Consider the following 15,863-nt stretch of genomic DNA (forward strand, 5'->3'; position numbering starts at 1 on the left):
TTCAGAGTCAGACAAATCCTGGCTCCACAGCTTACTAACTGGGCAACTGAGGTCACTTTGTGCCTCAGGGTTTTGTTTTTGTTTTGTTTTGTTTTTGCCCAGGGCATGTGTAAGTTTCCAGGCCAGGGATCAAACCCAAACCACAGCAGTGACCCAAGCCACAGCAGTGACAATGGCAGACCCTTAACTGCTATATGCCTCAGTTGCTTCACCTCTAAAATAGAGATTCCAAAGTTCCCATCAAGTTAACAAACCCAACTAGCATCCATGAGGATGTGTGTTTGATCCCTGGCCTTGCTCAGTGGGTTAAGGATGGGGTGTTGCCGTGAACCGTGATGTAGGTTGCAGACGAGGCCCAGATCCCACGTTGCTATGGCTGTGGTGTAGGCTGGTGGCTACAGCTCCAATTGGACCCCTAGCCTGGGAACCTCCATATCCCAAGGGTGCAGCCCTAGAAAGACAATCAATCAATCAATCAATAAATAAATAAATAAATAAATAAAATAAAAAATAGAGATTCCACTTGCATCAGTTAGATAAGGCTATGAATAGTGGCTTTAAAAAAGAGGCTTAGTCCCCATCATAGAAAATTCCAGAAGATGGCAATTCAGCATTTGTAAGGTGGTTCTGATCAACAAAGACCTCAGAGGCTTCTTCTGTTTTGATGACCTTTATCCCACTTACCTAAAGACTCAAAACAACTGCTGGAGTTCCAGCCATCATATCTGTATTCCAGTTTCATATCTGTATTCCAGTTTCAGTCACATGTTTACATTCCAAGAAGACAGGGGAAAAAAGAAAAGGTACCAAGAAGGTTCCAGGAAACTAATCTGTGACAACTCTGCTTTATATCCCAAATATAATCACATGGCCATCACTAGCTGCGAGGGAGGGATGAGGAATGCAAATACAGTTTTATCTAGGGCAAAGCACTATGCAGCTAAAAACTGGGCTCTATGACTAGAGAAGATGGGGAGACTTGGAGAGATCTGCAAGCCCTCTTATGTCGCTAAGGATTAAACTGTACATGTAGAGTTACCAACACTCCCTGAACCCACAAATGTATCACTTCCCTTTCTGGAAGCACTGGCATTTTATAACCTGTGGTCTGGGAAGCCTAAGAAGTCCTTCGGGAAGCAGGTTTTTCCAGCCTGGTCTCTCTTTTACCATCTAGTCTCTGGCCACAGCCCACGTACAACCTGCATTCCAGCCATACCAAACGATGGCCCTCCTAACCTTTGGACTCACAGAGTCTTCACCAGGAAAGCCCTCCCCAAGCTCTGGCTGCGCAGTGAACTCTTCAACAAACCAGGTCTTCCTTCACCTGTCCCTTCCCATCTATTCCCAGGTGGAGCTGGGGCTCCAGAGGCATCACCCCTGGACCACACCCCATCCCATATCACAAGTGCTTTCTATGTGCCAGTCCCTGTTCTAAACCTTCAACGCACAGCTTCAAAGTTGATCCCAACAACCCTATGCCACTGACATAACAACACCCCTATTTTACAGATGAAGAAACCGAGGTACAGAGAGGTTAAATAGCTGGTCCAAGGCCCCAGAGGTAGTAAACAGCAGAGCCAGGATGCAAGCACAGGCTGTTGGACCACAGAATCTCTACCTTTCACCACCATGCAAAGCTGCCCTGATTCCCTGATTAATGGGTCTGTGTGTCATTTCAGACCAGGGATGGTCAAACCACAGCCCACAGGCTAAATCCAGCCCACCACCTGTTTTTGTAAATAAAATCCAGACCCACCAACTTGTTTACAATGGGAGAGTTGAGGAGTTGGAGAAACTGCAGAGCCCACAAAACCAGACATTAACTGTCTGACCCTATACAAGAAAAGTCTGCCACCCGTTTCAGGCTGTGAGCTCCTTAAAGCAGGGCCTGTGCTGTGTTTTTCTGTCTCCCACATCTTGCATGGCATTTGTTTATTTTTTTTTTATTAAAGTATAGTTTTTGTTTGTTTGTTGGCCATAGCATGTAGCAGCCTGAGGTGGGATCTCCATTCCCAGACCAAGGATTGAACCAGGGCTGCAGTGGAGAAGGCAGGTGAAACGTTAACTCCTAAAGTATAACTAATTTACAATGTTGTGTTAGTTTCTGGTGTACAGCAAAGTGATTAAGAATATGCATGTATTCTTTTTCATATTATTTTTAATTATGGCTTATTGCAGGATATTGCGTATAGTTCCCTATACAGTAGTTCCTTACTCTTTACCTATTTTATATATAGCAGTATATATCTGTTAACCCCAAATTCCAAATTTATCCCTCCCCTTCTTTTCCCATTTGGTAACCATAAGTTTGTTTTCTATGCCTGTGATTCTATTTCTGTTTAGCAAATAAGTTCATGTGTATCCTTTTTTTTTAGATTCCACATATAAGTGATAGCATACGGTATCTGTCTTTGTCTTCACTTAGTATGACCATCTCTAGGTCTATCCGTGTTGCTGCAAATGGCATTATTTCACTCTTTTTTATGGCTGCATATAAGTATATGCATATGCATATTTGTACCACATCTTCTTTATTCATTCGTCTGTCAATGGACATTTAGGTTGCTTCCATGTCTTGACTGTTGTAAACAGTGCTTCAATGAACATTGGAGTGTGTATATCCTTTCAAAGCAGAGTTTTCTCTGGATATACTACTGCATGGCATCTGGTACACACACACAAAAGATTCTCAACAAGTGCGGGGGGGAGGAGGGGACGTTGAACAACCATCAGGCCTAATTACATGTAGAGAGGAATGTGTCTGGGGGCTGATGCTGGTAGTTCATACAGGGACTGGCAAGCTTCCCAATTCTGTCCAGATTCTATGTAACAACCAAAGGGCCCAAGAAAACCATCCTGGTGGTGCCCACTGCTCTGTGCCCAGCCTATCACAGCTCCAATGGAGAGACCATCACAGGTGCACCTGTCGCCTAATCCACTCAACCCCCTGAACAAGAGCCTCACGCAGAGCCTCCAGCCCTACCTGCACGCAAGGAGAACCTGAGCCCATGGCTTCCTCAGTGAGTCCCAATCTCTGCTCATCATTCCCTGGCCACCTGATCCACACTGCAGATAAACACTTAACACAACCTAGAAAAGAGTTACTAAAAACTGATGTCAATTGCCATTCAACTTGTTATATTTCTATCAAAATATTTATAGAAAGGGACCAAACCACATAAAAACATAAATAGTCCTCTAAAAACTATCACACAACGTGAATAAGTTATTCGTGGCTCAAATGCCTTCGCTGACCTTCAAAGAGCAGGCCTGTGTCTCTTGTTTCCTGATTATAGCATTATTCTTGATATCACCGCATTAGGCACAAATAAAGCACATTCTTTCTGGGCACTGACCATATTCGATCCAGTCTGGGTTATCAAAAACCAAATTCTGGACAGTTTTCTTTTTAATTCTGACTTGGCCTGGCCCCAAATCCCATCGGTCAGGAGCCACACAGAGGAAATGTGCAAAAAAGCCTCCCAGATTTCCGGCACAATCATTTCAATCCTACTTTTGGGACACAAAGGCCCACATCTGTCCTTTTCTCCCAGGGTTCTCAAAAAAATGTCCTCTGGAGCAGACCTTGTTGGGCCATAAGCTGAGCAGCCGATGGAGCTCAGCATCCACTATACACATCAAATCATTTGTCCCTTGGGCCCTGCACAGTGGCGGGGCAGGGCTGAGAAATGCCTTCATGTTGGCTACAGCTGGGACTACACTGACACCAACTTATCCCCAGATTCCACAGTCACCCACAGGTCTGTCTAAAATACCAGACTCCCTGAGTTCCCATTGTGGCTCAGTGGTAACACACCTGACCAGTATCCGTAAGGATGTGGGTTCAATCCCTGGCCTCGCTCAGTGGGTTAAGGATCTGGCGTTGCCGTGAGCTGTGGTGTAGATCACAGACGGCGCTCGGATCCTGCATTGCTGTGGCGTAGACCGGTAGCTACAGCTCTGATTTGACCCCTAGTCTGGGAACCTCTTTATGCGGAGGGTGCAGCCCTAAAAAGCAAAAAAAAAAAAAAAAAAAATAGAAGTAATCCAACTCTGAAAAAGGAGGCAGTCCCAGGAGAAGAGGGTGGCCCCAGATTCCAAAGTGGCCACACAGAAGGTGGCTGGGAAGGGGAGCAACCCATTCGCTTAGACCCTGATGGTGGGAGTGGGGAAATGTGCAGCCACTTCAGGAGTTTCCACACACACCTACCAGAGAACCTTGCAATTTCAAGCCTACTACCGATCCAAGGGAAATGAAGCCTACATCCACACAAAGACTTGAACACAAACAGCAGCTTTGTTCACAAGAGCCAAAAACTAGAAACCACCCAAATGTCCTCCTGTAGGTACATGGATAAACAAACCGGGCAATATCTATAAATGTACTACAACTCAACAACAAAAAGAAACACAGTATAAACTGCTGAGAGGAGCAGCAAGAGGGGCACCAACAGGGACGATTCTCAGAACATCTTGCTGAGCTAAACAAACCAGACTCCGCAAAGGTTATGCTGTATGGTTCCATCCACATGAAATCCCAAAAGACAAAAGGAATTCATAGTGATAAAAATCAGAAACAGATTACAGAGGAAGGGGAATGGACTGGAAAGAAGGACAAGGAAACTTCCTGGGGGTGAAAATGTTCTGTACGTTTTGGAGCAGTGCTTTCAAGGTATAAACAAGTATCAAAAACCAAACAGAACACCTAAGACCTGTGCATTACACTGTATGTTCTTTCTTTCTTTCTTTCTTTTTTTTTTTTTTTTTTTTTTTTTTGGCCACTCCAGGAGCTCACAGAAGTTCTGGACCAGGGATTGAACCTACACCACAGCAGCGACCCAAGCCATAGCAGTGACAGTATCAGATGTTTAACCCACTGTGCCACCAGGGAATTCCTTTTTAAATTTTTTTTCTGTATGTTAATTATACCTTTAAAGAGAAGAAAAAAAAAAAAAAAGAGAGAGAGAAGACCTCAGACTAATAGGTCATTCTGATGATAAAATGGAAAATACAGATTATTACACGTATCCTTCCAAACTCGACGGTATTTAGAGAAACCCCAAAGAAACTCTGATTTACCCGTTAAAGGAAACTCGGTTTACTCCCAGGCATTTGAAATAATTTCCCTCACAATATTACCTACCTAACATTTGCCCAAGGGGTCTGTCTAGCAGAGATGAATGAGGCCACCAATCCTTCCTAATAAGCTCACTTACAGTCATGACAGCAACCTGTGTCCTTCCAGGGAAGAGATGGCTGTCACCATGGCAACCCATGGAAGGCAGGGAAGGTGGATGGGGAAGGATCAGAACCACCTTAGAAGCATGACTAGGAATGGCCTAGCCCCCACCCACAAGAAGTCCACATCCTAATCCCTGGAACCTGTGAATGTTACTTCACACAGCCAAGTTTTTAACACATGGCAGGTTAAATTAAGGATCCTGAGATGGAGTGATTACCCTGGATTATCTGAGTGGGCCCTACATGCAATCACAGGAGTCCTTCTAAGAGGGAACAAAGGGAGATCTGACACACACAGAAGAGAAGGCAATGTAAAGACAGAGGCAGAAACTGGAGTGATGCGGTTATAAGCCAAGGAATGCTGGCAGCCACCACCAGCTGGAAGAAGCAAGAAACAATTTCCCTTTAAGAGTATCCAGTGGGAGGAGTTCCTGTTGTGGCGCAGTGGTTAACGAATCTGACTAGGAACCATGAGGTTGCGGGTTTGATCCCTGGCCTTGCTCAGTGGGTTAAGGATCCGGCATTGCCGTGAGCTGTGGTGTAGGTCGCAGACACGCCTCGGATGCCTCGTTGCTGTGGCTCTGGTGTAGGCCAGTGGCTACAGCTCCAATTCGACCCCTAGCCTGGGAACCTCCACATGCCACGTGAGCGGTCCTAGAAAAGGCAAAAAGACAAAAAAAAAAAAAAAAAAAAAAAAAGAGTATCCAGCGGGAGTACAGTCCTGCCAACACCTTGATTTCGACCCAGTGGAACTGATTTCAGACTTTCGGCCTCCAAGACTATGAGAAAAGAAATTTCTGGAGTTTCTCAGTGGCTAATGAACCCGACTAGTATCCGTGAGAATGCGGGTTCAATCCTTGGCCTCACTCAGCAGGTTAAGGATCTGGCATTGCCATGAGCTGTGGTGTAGGTCACAGACGTGGCTCAGATCTAGCGTTGCTGTGGCTGTGGTGTAGGCCAGCAGCTATAGTTCTGATTCAACCCCTAGCCTGGGAACCTCCATAAGCCATGAATGTGGCCCAAAAAAAAAAAAAATAATAATAATAAGGACAAGAAAAAGGGGGAAAAAATTTCTGTTGTTTTAAGCTACCAAGGTTAAGGTTATTTTTTTTTTTTTTTTCCTTTTTTGACCACATCAAGGCATATAGACTTCCCAGGCCAGGGATCAGATCCAAGCCACAGTTGCAACCTACACTGAAACTGCAGCAACACCAGATCCTTTAATCCACTCTGCCAGGCCAGGGATTGAACCTACATCCTGGACACTGCAGAGATGCTGCCGACCCCATTGCACCACAGTGGGAACTCCTCAAGGTCATTTTTTATAACAGCCATAAAAAAACTAAGACAGACTAGAAGTCTTAAAGCCATATTAATTCCACCAGAAGTCCACATTCCCCCAATATCAACTCAAACGTCTAAGAAATTAATTTAATTAACTTCAAAATAATAAAAGGGCTTTTCCTCTTAAAAGAAAACATCAGAGGAGTTCCCATCATGGCTCAGTGGTTTACGAATCCGACTAGGAACCATGAGGTTGCGGGTTCAATCCCTGGCCTTGCTCAGTGGGTTAAGGATCCGGTGTTGCCGTGAGCCGTGGTGCAGGTTGCAGATGCAGCTCAGATCCCGCGTTGCTGTAGCTCTGGCATAGGCCAGTGGCTACAGCTCCAATTAGACCCCTAGCCTGGGCACCTCCATATGCCACGTGAGCGGCCCTAGAAAAGGCAAAAAGACCGAAAAGAAAAAAAAGAAAGAAAGAAAAAGAAAACATCAGAGAACATCTCATTGCTATAAGGTAGGCAAAGATCTCCTAAACAGTACTTAAAAAGAACCAAACACAATGGAAAAACACTGAAAATGTGAGTGCATTAAAATGAAGTTGTGCTTAGTAAGACACTACTAAGAGAGGAACTGGCAAACCACAGACTGAAAGAAGAGATCTGCTTTCTCTATATACACAGTGCCTGTGGGCATGTACGCACAAACCCATCAATCAACTTGTATCCAGAATACACAAGGAACTTTTAGGAGCCAAGACGAGAAAGGCAGATACCCCAATTTGTAAACAGACAAAGGACTTAAATAGCACCTTCCAAAATATGACATCCAAATGGCCAATAGATACATGAAAAGACATCATCGGGAAAGGCAAATCAAAGCCACAATGAGATACTGCCACACATGCACCAGATTGGCTAAAACAGAAACAACAGACAATGTCAAGTGTGGATGAGCCTGTGGAGCACCTAGAACTCTCATACATTTCTGGTGGAGTATTAACAGACACAAGCACTCTGGAAAACTCTCTGGCAGTATCTAATAAGGGGGACATTTGCAGAAACTCCACTCCTAGGTTTCCACCTACAGAAAGGCATTTATTTGTTTCCCAAAACTATTCGTACAGGTTAAAAACTAAGAACTCAAATATCAATCTACAATAGATGTAGATATATTTAGGATATTCACATAATGCAATACCAAACAGCAGTGGAAACAAACAGACCACAACTATATACAGCAACGTGGATGCGCTCTCAAACATAAAGTTCAGAGAAAAGAAGCCAGACACAAAAGGTCATATGAAATTCAAAAGGATGCCTAACTAGGAGTTCCTGCTGTGGCTCAGCAGTAATGAATCTGACCAGGGTCCATAAGGACACAGGTTTGATCCCTGGCCTTGCTCAGTGGGTTAAGGATCTGGCATTGCCGTAAGCTGTGGTGTAGGTCCAGTCACAGATGCAGCTCAGACCCTACAAGCTGGCAGTTGTAGCTCTGATTCGATCCCTAGCCTGGGAACTTCCATGTGCCATGGGTGTGGCCCTTTTTTAAAAAAAAAAAAAAAAGGATGCTTAATGAATCTAAGGTACTGAAAGTCAGAATAGCAGAGCCCTTGTCGGTGAAGGGGAATGACTATAGGTGATGGAGTCGGGGGAGGGCTGCTGTTTCTTGATCTGGGTGTGCTCTGTTTATGAAAATTCATTGACTTATGTATGCTTATGAGTTGTGTACTTTGCTGAATGCATTTTAGACTTCAAGTTTACCCTCAAAAACTCGGTTATTCAGAGATTCTGTGAAAAGGTATGAGCAGCTTTTCTTTCTTTTTTCTTTTTTTTGGGGGCCACACTCAAGGCATGTAGAAGTTCCTGGGCCAGAGATCAAACCCACGCCACAGCAGCAACCCTAGCTGCTGCAGTGACAATGCCAGATCCTTAACCCACTGACTGCACCACAAGGGAACTCCCAGCTTTTCTTTTTTTCAATAATGTTTTCAAACTGCAAAATGGATGTGAGTTCACCTTTGGGGGAAAAAATAATGGAAAAAGGAAAAGAGAAGAAAATAAAAATCACCCCCAATCCCACCAACCAAGGAAAATCATGGTAACCATTTGGCATAAATCTCCTCAAATACATGTACATTTTATTTTTTGTTTTGTTTGTTTGTTTTTTGTCTTTTTGCCATATGTACATTTTAAAGAGGGGGAGAATGGATCACACAGAGAGAGGTTAAAATATGGCAGATTATAACATACACAATATATTATATATATCATATATAATATGATATATATTATAGTATGCCATTTTGTAGCCTAAGCAACCCCCTTTATTATTATTGTCAAAGAAGCGATCTAGTGTCACTGAACAACGTGAATGCAGCCTCAGGACAGCCTGACAACCCAGACAGTAAGATATGCAAATCCTCCCCAATCACATGGAGGCAAGAACATTAAACTAGAGCAGTGATTTTCAACCCCGATATCACCAATTACCTCTAAAACGACTGGAATACTCAAAAGCCATTCACTCTGATTCAGTATGTTTTTATTTTATTTTATTTATTTATTTTGCTTTTTTAGGGCCACACTCTCGGCATATGGAAGTTCCCAGACTAGGGTCGAATCAGAGCTACAGCTGCCGGCCTGCGCCACAGCCATAGCAACATGGTATCTGAGCCACATCTGCAACCTACACCACAGCTCATGGCAACACCAGATCTCTGACCTACTGAGCAAGGCCAGGGAACAAACCTGCATCCTCATGGATGCTAGTCTGATTAGTTTCTGCTGCGCCACAATGGGAACTCCCGCAGTATGATTTTTAAAGTTAACATATGACCCTACCGACTTTTGTAAATGGTCCAGGTGGCCTCCAAATACGGAGAAATCATGGCTGGAAGCTAGACACTGCCTTCTGAAAGTATGTTAATGCAGATGAAGTCAAAAGCAAGTCCTGGGGGAGTTCCCTTCATGGCTCAGGGGTTAACGAACTCGAACAGGATCCATGAGGATGCGGGTTCAATCCCTGGCCTCACTCAGTAGGTTAAGGATCTGGGCGTTGCTGTGAGCTGTGGTGTAGGTAGAAGACACAGCTCAGATCCCACATTGCAGCTCGGATCTGGCGTTGCTGTGGCTGTGGCATAGGCTGGCAGCTGTAGCTCCGATTTGACCCCTAGCCTGGGAACTTGCATATGCCACCGGTATGGCCCTAAAGAGCAAAAAAAAAAAAAAGCAAGCACTGTACATCTGGTCCCTTAAAGGTCTACCCTGGATGGGTTGCGGTGGATCTGAAGTCAGGATGGGCATATCTTCTAACCCAAAAGACAAAGACTCATGGTTGCAGAGAGCAGGGCAAATAATAAGCATACTAACTCAAGGATGAGTTATGAGCGGGTAGAAAATGAAGAATTATAACAACAGTAGCAAACACTGGCCAAGAAAGAATTAAACTCTGATTTGATTGCTTCTGTCATTTATTCACTTGTTCATTCATTTGCTTGCTCATTCAATAATACTTACTGAACCCTTATTATGTGCCAGACCCTGTACTAGACACTAGGGATACAACAGTGAACAAGACATGCAAAAAGTATTCTCTGTCTTCAGGGAGCTAACACCTAGAGAGACAAAAGCTCCCAGAAATACAAAAGAGTAAACGACGGAGCATGTCAGCTGGTGGTAAATGTAAAGGAGAAAAAGCAAGGAAGGGAGAGGGAGACTAGAGGCTGGAGGAGGGAAAGAAGTCACTTTGCGCAGAGATGGAAATGTCTGGTTCCAAGTTTTCAATGATCTCTCTCCCCTCAAAGAACTCATCATCTCTCCTCCAAAGACCTTTGAGATAATTATGTTAATGGGGGTCCAGCGTAATCACAGCATTCAAAAAATAGACCAAAAATTTCATGGATCAGAAAGGGTCCATTTAAAGAGGCAAATTGAAGATCCAATAATAGCTCCTACTTCCCAGAATCCTGCTCTTCTCAGTCCCTTCTACCCTGATGTCTTCATGTAATGCTCACACTGAACTAATGCGAAGGGTTGGGGGAACACCATCTTCGGCATTTAACAGACGGGAAAATGGAAGTCCAGGGCCATTCGGGCACTGGCCCAGGTGACAGGTGTGGTAAATACTGATGTCAGGTCTTGACCCAAAGTCTATGCTGCTCTAAATTCCAAATAAATGTCCACTGGTGGCCTGAGGTTTTCTTCTGCCAACACTCATCTTTATCCTACTCAAACATGCCTTTCAGTGTTTTACTGAATTCTTACAACTCCGCCAATAGCCTGAAAAAGAATTACAGGCTGTTTCCATATTTGCAATGTCTTCTTTTCTCCAAATATCAAAAACTGAATGGCAATGAAAATGCTCGAAGATTTAAATATCACTTCCTAGCCCCAGTGAGAAATTATCTCCCCGTGGAGTTCCTGCTGTAGTGCAGGAGAAACGAACCCAACCAGTATCCATGAGGACGAGAGACTGGTCCCTGGCCTTGCTCAGTGGGTTAAGAATCCAGCACTGTGGTGAGCTATGGCATAGGTCACAGATGCAGCTCAGATCTGGTGTTGCTGTGTAGGCCAGCAGCTGAAGCTCTGATTCAACCCCTAGCCTGGGAACCTCCATATGCAGCAGGTGTGGCCCTAAAAGGCAAGTGAAAGAAAGAAGGAAGGAAGGAAAGAAGGAGGGAAGGAAAAGAAAGGAAGAAAAAGAAAGAAAGAAAAGAAAAGAAATTATCTCCCCAAACCCTTGTCGTTAAAAGCAACCCCAGGAGTTCTCCTGCACTCAGCGGGTTAAGGATCTGGCATGGTCAACACAACGGCTTGGGCCACTGCTGTGGTGTGGGTTTGATCACTGCCCCTGGTCACTTCCATTTTGATCACTTCCATATGCTACAGATGAAGCACCTCCTCCCCACCAAAAAAAGCAACACCAAAGCAGTCCATTTTGGCTTAAGACTAAAATTAGCCTTAGGGTAAATGAAAGTTCACAAGATCAAATCCTTACTAGGTCTACATCTCTCAGACTGAACACAGCCCAGATGGAACTCTTGGTTGTCCCCCATCCTACCCACAAAAATGTTCACTCCCTGTAACCCTCGTCTCCATAATGGATGCCTCAACTTCTCAGCCTCTCGGCCTACAAACTCAAGAGGTATCTTTGACCTTTTCTTTCTCTCATCTCCACACCCAATCCATCAGAAACATTTACCCTCCTCCCTCCAGATCGGACCTTTTTCCCTTTTCCCTAACGTCCAAGCTCCCAACATCTCTCGCCTGGACCAACATGCTGAGCTCTCTGTGCGTCTGGACCTGCTCCTCAAAAATCTCATCTTCACATAGTAACCAGAGTGAACTCTTGAAACAAAACAAACCATGTCACCTCCCTGCCTAAAATCCCTCTGCAAAACCAGAACACAGGAGTTTCCTGGTGGCCTAGTGAGATAAGGATTCCGCACTGTCACTGTTGTGGCATGGGTTCAATCCCTGGCCCAGGAACTTCCATACACTAGAGTAAAAACTGTTAGTGGATGACTGGAGTGAAGTCCTAGGAGCTGGTGAAGGATGTTATCCACAGTCTGGCCATGTAGGAACACTCAGCAAGGATTTCGTTGCTGGAGATTTATTGTTAACTCCAGGCGATTTGAAAAGAACTGCACAGGGCCCCCAAATGCAGGGAGCTTGACTCAGCCCACCTACTTGCACCAAGGTATTTCCCTGGACTGAGGAGGTGGGGGGTCCTTGCACTTTCTTTCCACCATGGTATGCAGAAGTTCCTGGGCCAGGAATTGAACCCATGCCAGAGCAATGACTACGAATCCTTAACCACTAAGCCACCAGGGTACTTTCCTTCCACTTTTTAAGCCTGTGACTCCTCCCCTACTCAATGAGAAGATGCCCATATGTTTTGAGCACTAGAGTAGCTCCAGAATAGATGGAAAAGTGCCTGGCACGAGGGGGGGGGGGGGCAATAAGTTAATCTCTGAATAAGTGGGCAAATGAATATATTTTCAAAGTTTCCTTGTCCCCCTCCCTCTTCTCTGTCACTCATCCAGATCTCCCTTTATAATCCCCCTTCCTTGAGAAGGGAGAAGTGTGCCATCACAGCCATCAGAGATTTTCTTCAGATCATTCACTAATGGCCCCTCGGCCACAGCTGGAAGAACATGGATGTGGGAAACAAACCCTGACACTGAGACATTTACCATTAGAGACAATGCTTTTGAAGTCAGTAATAGAGTTCAAAACCGGTATGTCTCCCGTGTTAAGAATAAACATTGGCAGCCAGCTATAAACCACAGCAAACAAACTCAATAAAGATGAAACCTCAGCAGTGTACACAGTACATTTAACCTGTGTAGGCTGCAATCACGTAGGTATTATTATTTTAAATTTTGCCTCCTCACAATCTGGCCTTCAACCTAAATAGCCTAGTGGATTTAATTATCCAAAAGCATGAGTTACTCCAATTTCTCCTAAATCCACTCCAAAAACAAATCCTTTAATATACATTGCAGGTAAAATACCATCCCCAAGTAAAATAACTGTAATCCAGGGTAAAAGCTCTGTTGGCCTCATAAACTTGGTGGGGGGTGGGGGAGCATTAAAGGTGACTGTCCAACACACAAGCCAAATACTATCCCCAGCAAGGCACCCAGAGGTGCCATTAACAATGCAATTACCAGCAACTGAAATCAGATTCAGTCTTCTGTCTCTCTCCTCCTACAAACTCTATCTATTCTCCTACAGCTTTCAAGAATTGAAGGGAAAAAGAGAGAGGCAAGAGCAGACACTGGGGCTATTTTGAGAAATAAAAGGATTCCAAAGTTAAGGTGGAACTTCCATCAACACAGTAGCAGATCTCCAAGGAAACCCAGGTGAGTTGGAAAGTTGTCTGTAATAGCAACTCAGGTTCCATATTCAGGAAGTTGTCTTCCTCCTAGTGAGTTTCATGTAAATAGCTGCCTGCTGTTTCAACTGGAAATAATCTGAAACTTCCAAAGGATCTACAGGGAGAGACACCCAAGACTTTGACTAACCAGCAGAGAGAAGCAAGAGCTGCCAGGGTGGGGTTCAAATCTCTCAAGCATATATAAGAGCCTTAAGCATCCTACGATAAGGGCTATTAAGAGCTGGACACAAGACCTTATCAACAACCTCTCTAAAAAGCCTCATTCTCCTTGCATGGACAGTTGTAATGTTCTTTTTGAAAAACAAAGTAAAAAATGAAAACTGTAGTACCCCATCTGGTCCTTTTAAGTCTTCCCTACGAGCCTCACTATGGCAGTCCCCACATCACCGTGACCCCTTCCTGTGCCACCCATCCTTCCACGTGTCTGTAACTAGGCTTCCTAACCGTGAGGGTAGAGTGAACAGGAAACTCAAAACAACAACAACACCTAAAGGAGGAAAATAGTAATAATAACTTAAATAGTGAACTGCCCATTTCGAAAGGGGGTAAGGTGTTAAAGGAAACAAACACTAAACTTCCGATGCAGAGACTGGAGGTTCTCGGCCAGCAAGTGGGCAGGGGGCTAGCACGCGTGCAGACCGGCGCCAAAGATAAGTGGCTGGTTTCTGGTGGTGGTGATTTTAAACACCAAAGTTTTAAATGAACTATGTTATGGGAAGAATTGCTGTGATGGGACCACATGTATTAGCTTTTTCATCCAGGCATGAAGCACGCCCCCTCTGCCTCTCACACGCAGAAATTCTCCAGGGGTAGGGGAAACCGCTAGCAGGCAGGGCCCGGGGACCCGAGTTCTCGCCCGCCACTCTAGTTCCTCCTGCAGGTGCCAGGGTTCTCGCTCCTTCCCCGTCACTACCATGCGGTTCCGGGGTGGGGTCTCTGCGCACCCTGTCTTGGGCGACCCATCCGGAGGGGAGCTAGGACGCGGAAAGAAACCCAGTGCCTAGGCGGCCCCGGCTTGCTGGCGACCCGATCGCGCGCGCACACACTTACACTCACACAGAGCGGCGCGCAGGGAGGGGCGCGCGGCGGCGCGGGCGGCGGGCGCGTTACCTGTTCTGCCAGCCCTGGAGGAGGTTGGTGTATTTGCTGAGCACGCCCTCGAGCGCTGGTTCCCTCCGCCGGCCGCCTCCCCCGCACGGACTAGCGGCCACCGAGCCTGGGCTGCTGCGGCTGCCCCCGCCGCCGAGCCCCGCTGCTGCCGACCGGCCGGAGACCCCCCGGCCCGCCAGGGAGCAGGACGGCGAGGAGCCCGCCGAGGTGGCGCGACTGCTGCTGCGGCTGCTGCTGTTGCTGCCCCCGCCGCCGTCTGCGCCCTGGGCTGCCCTCTCCATGGTCCGTGCGCGCCCGGGACGCGGGTGCCCGCCGCAGTGGCGGCCCCGGCACTGGGGCTCTTGGCGCGGCAGCAGCGGCGGCGACTAGAGCTGCGGACGCCCGGGCCGCTCGTGGCTGCTCCAAATCCCCGGGAAATGCCTGACTCATACAGGAGGAAGAGGAGGAGGAGGCAAAGGAGAGCTGGGAAGGAAGCCAACGAGGCTGGATGCAGCTGCGGCCGCCCCTCCTCCCGCCGCGGCCCCGGCCCCGGCCCCTCCCTCCGCACTAGTTTCCCGGGCAAGTTGGGAGCGGGTGGCCGGCTCGGCGAGCCCTCCTCCGGTTCCTCTTTCTCTGCTTTCCAGTCCCCGCGGCCGCTCCCAGCGCCGAACGGCAGGGTGGGCACGCCCGGAATCCACACCCTGTCACCCCTTGCGCGCCTTCTGCCGCCCCCTCTCGGATGGGAAGGTGAGAAAGGGAATCTCCGCGCGTCACTCCCCACCCCCCACCCACCTCGCGACCTGGCAGGAGGGGCGGCCCCACCCACCCAGTCCACCCGGATATGGACCCGCCCGGCCTTACACCGGCTCACACGCACACTCCTCTGCCTTCCGCACCAAGCCTGGCCCGGACACACGTACGCGGTCACCTGGACATCAGCCTCACTGGCCGAGCCAAGAAACAGGGCAGAAAGGTCCTCTGTATTCTCCTACGTGTCCGAGAGGGGTGGGCAAGGCAGGACAGTATCACCGGTAAACTCTCCTGCGGCATTTTCACCCAGTGGAGTTATGACAAATACACAATGGACAAGCATGGGCCGGGACTGGACTGAGACTAGAGAACTCTGGGGATCCTGCAAGTGCCACTTTAAATTGAACGTCGTCGTAGGCGCCGAACTTGCCTCCCTCTAACCCCCACTCTGCATAAACCTGGCAAATCCAGCCCTACCTGGTGTTATTAGGACAGGCACCTGGGAACCAGAGGCTCAGAAATGGATAAGACTGCACTGAAGACAAACTCTGCCCCCACCCCAAGGTACACTGAGCTGCAGTTGGGTTTCTAAATCTAAGTTG

General features: G+C 46.8%; 1 protein-coding gene across 7 annotated transcripts in view; it reads right to left on the bottom strand.

Annotated features, from left to right (window-relative positions):
• Positions 1 to 15,519, bottom strand: part of OSBPL10 (oxysterol binding protein like 10) — a 329,934-nt gene extending 314,415 nt beyond the window's left edge. For 4 of the 7 annotated variants that reach the window (XR_014822673.1, XM_084987583.1, XM_003483138.5 and 1 more), the window contains exon 1: positions 14,533 to 15,207. Coding sequence is in view for 3 of the 7 variants with exons in the window: in XM_084987583.1 (XP_084843709.1) it covers positions 14,533 to 14,813 (281 nt within the window). In the remaining 4 variants the exon portion in view is untranslated. Of the gene's footprint in view, positions 1 to 14,532; positions 15,208 to 15,372 lie in introns of those variants that run through there. The other 3 variants (XM_084987595.1, XM_084987602.1, XM_084987608.1) reach the window with 3 other exon arrangements.
• Positions 15,520 to 15,863: the final 344 nt, after the last annotated feature.

This window comes from Sus scrofa, chromosome 13, assembly GCF_054392235.1.
Source record: "Sus scrofa isolate SSC_HxYL_T2T_F1_AM1 chromosome 13, Sscrofa_HxYL_maternal_Yorkshire_Landrace_v2.0, whole genome shotgun sequence".
Classification (NCBI taxonomy): domain Eukaryota; kingdom Metazoa; phylum Chordata; class Mammalia; order Artiodactyla; family Suidae; genus Sus; species Sus scrofa.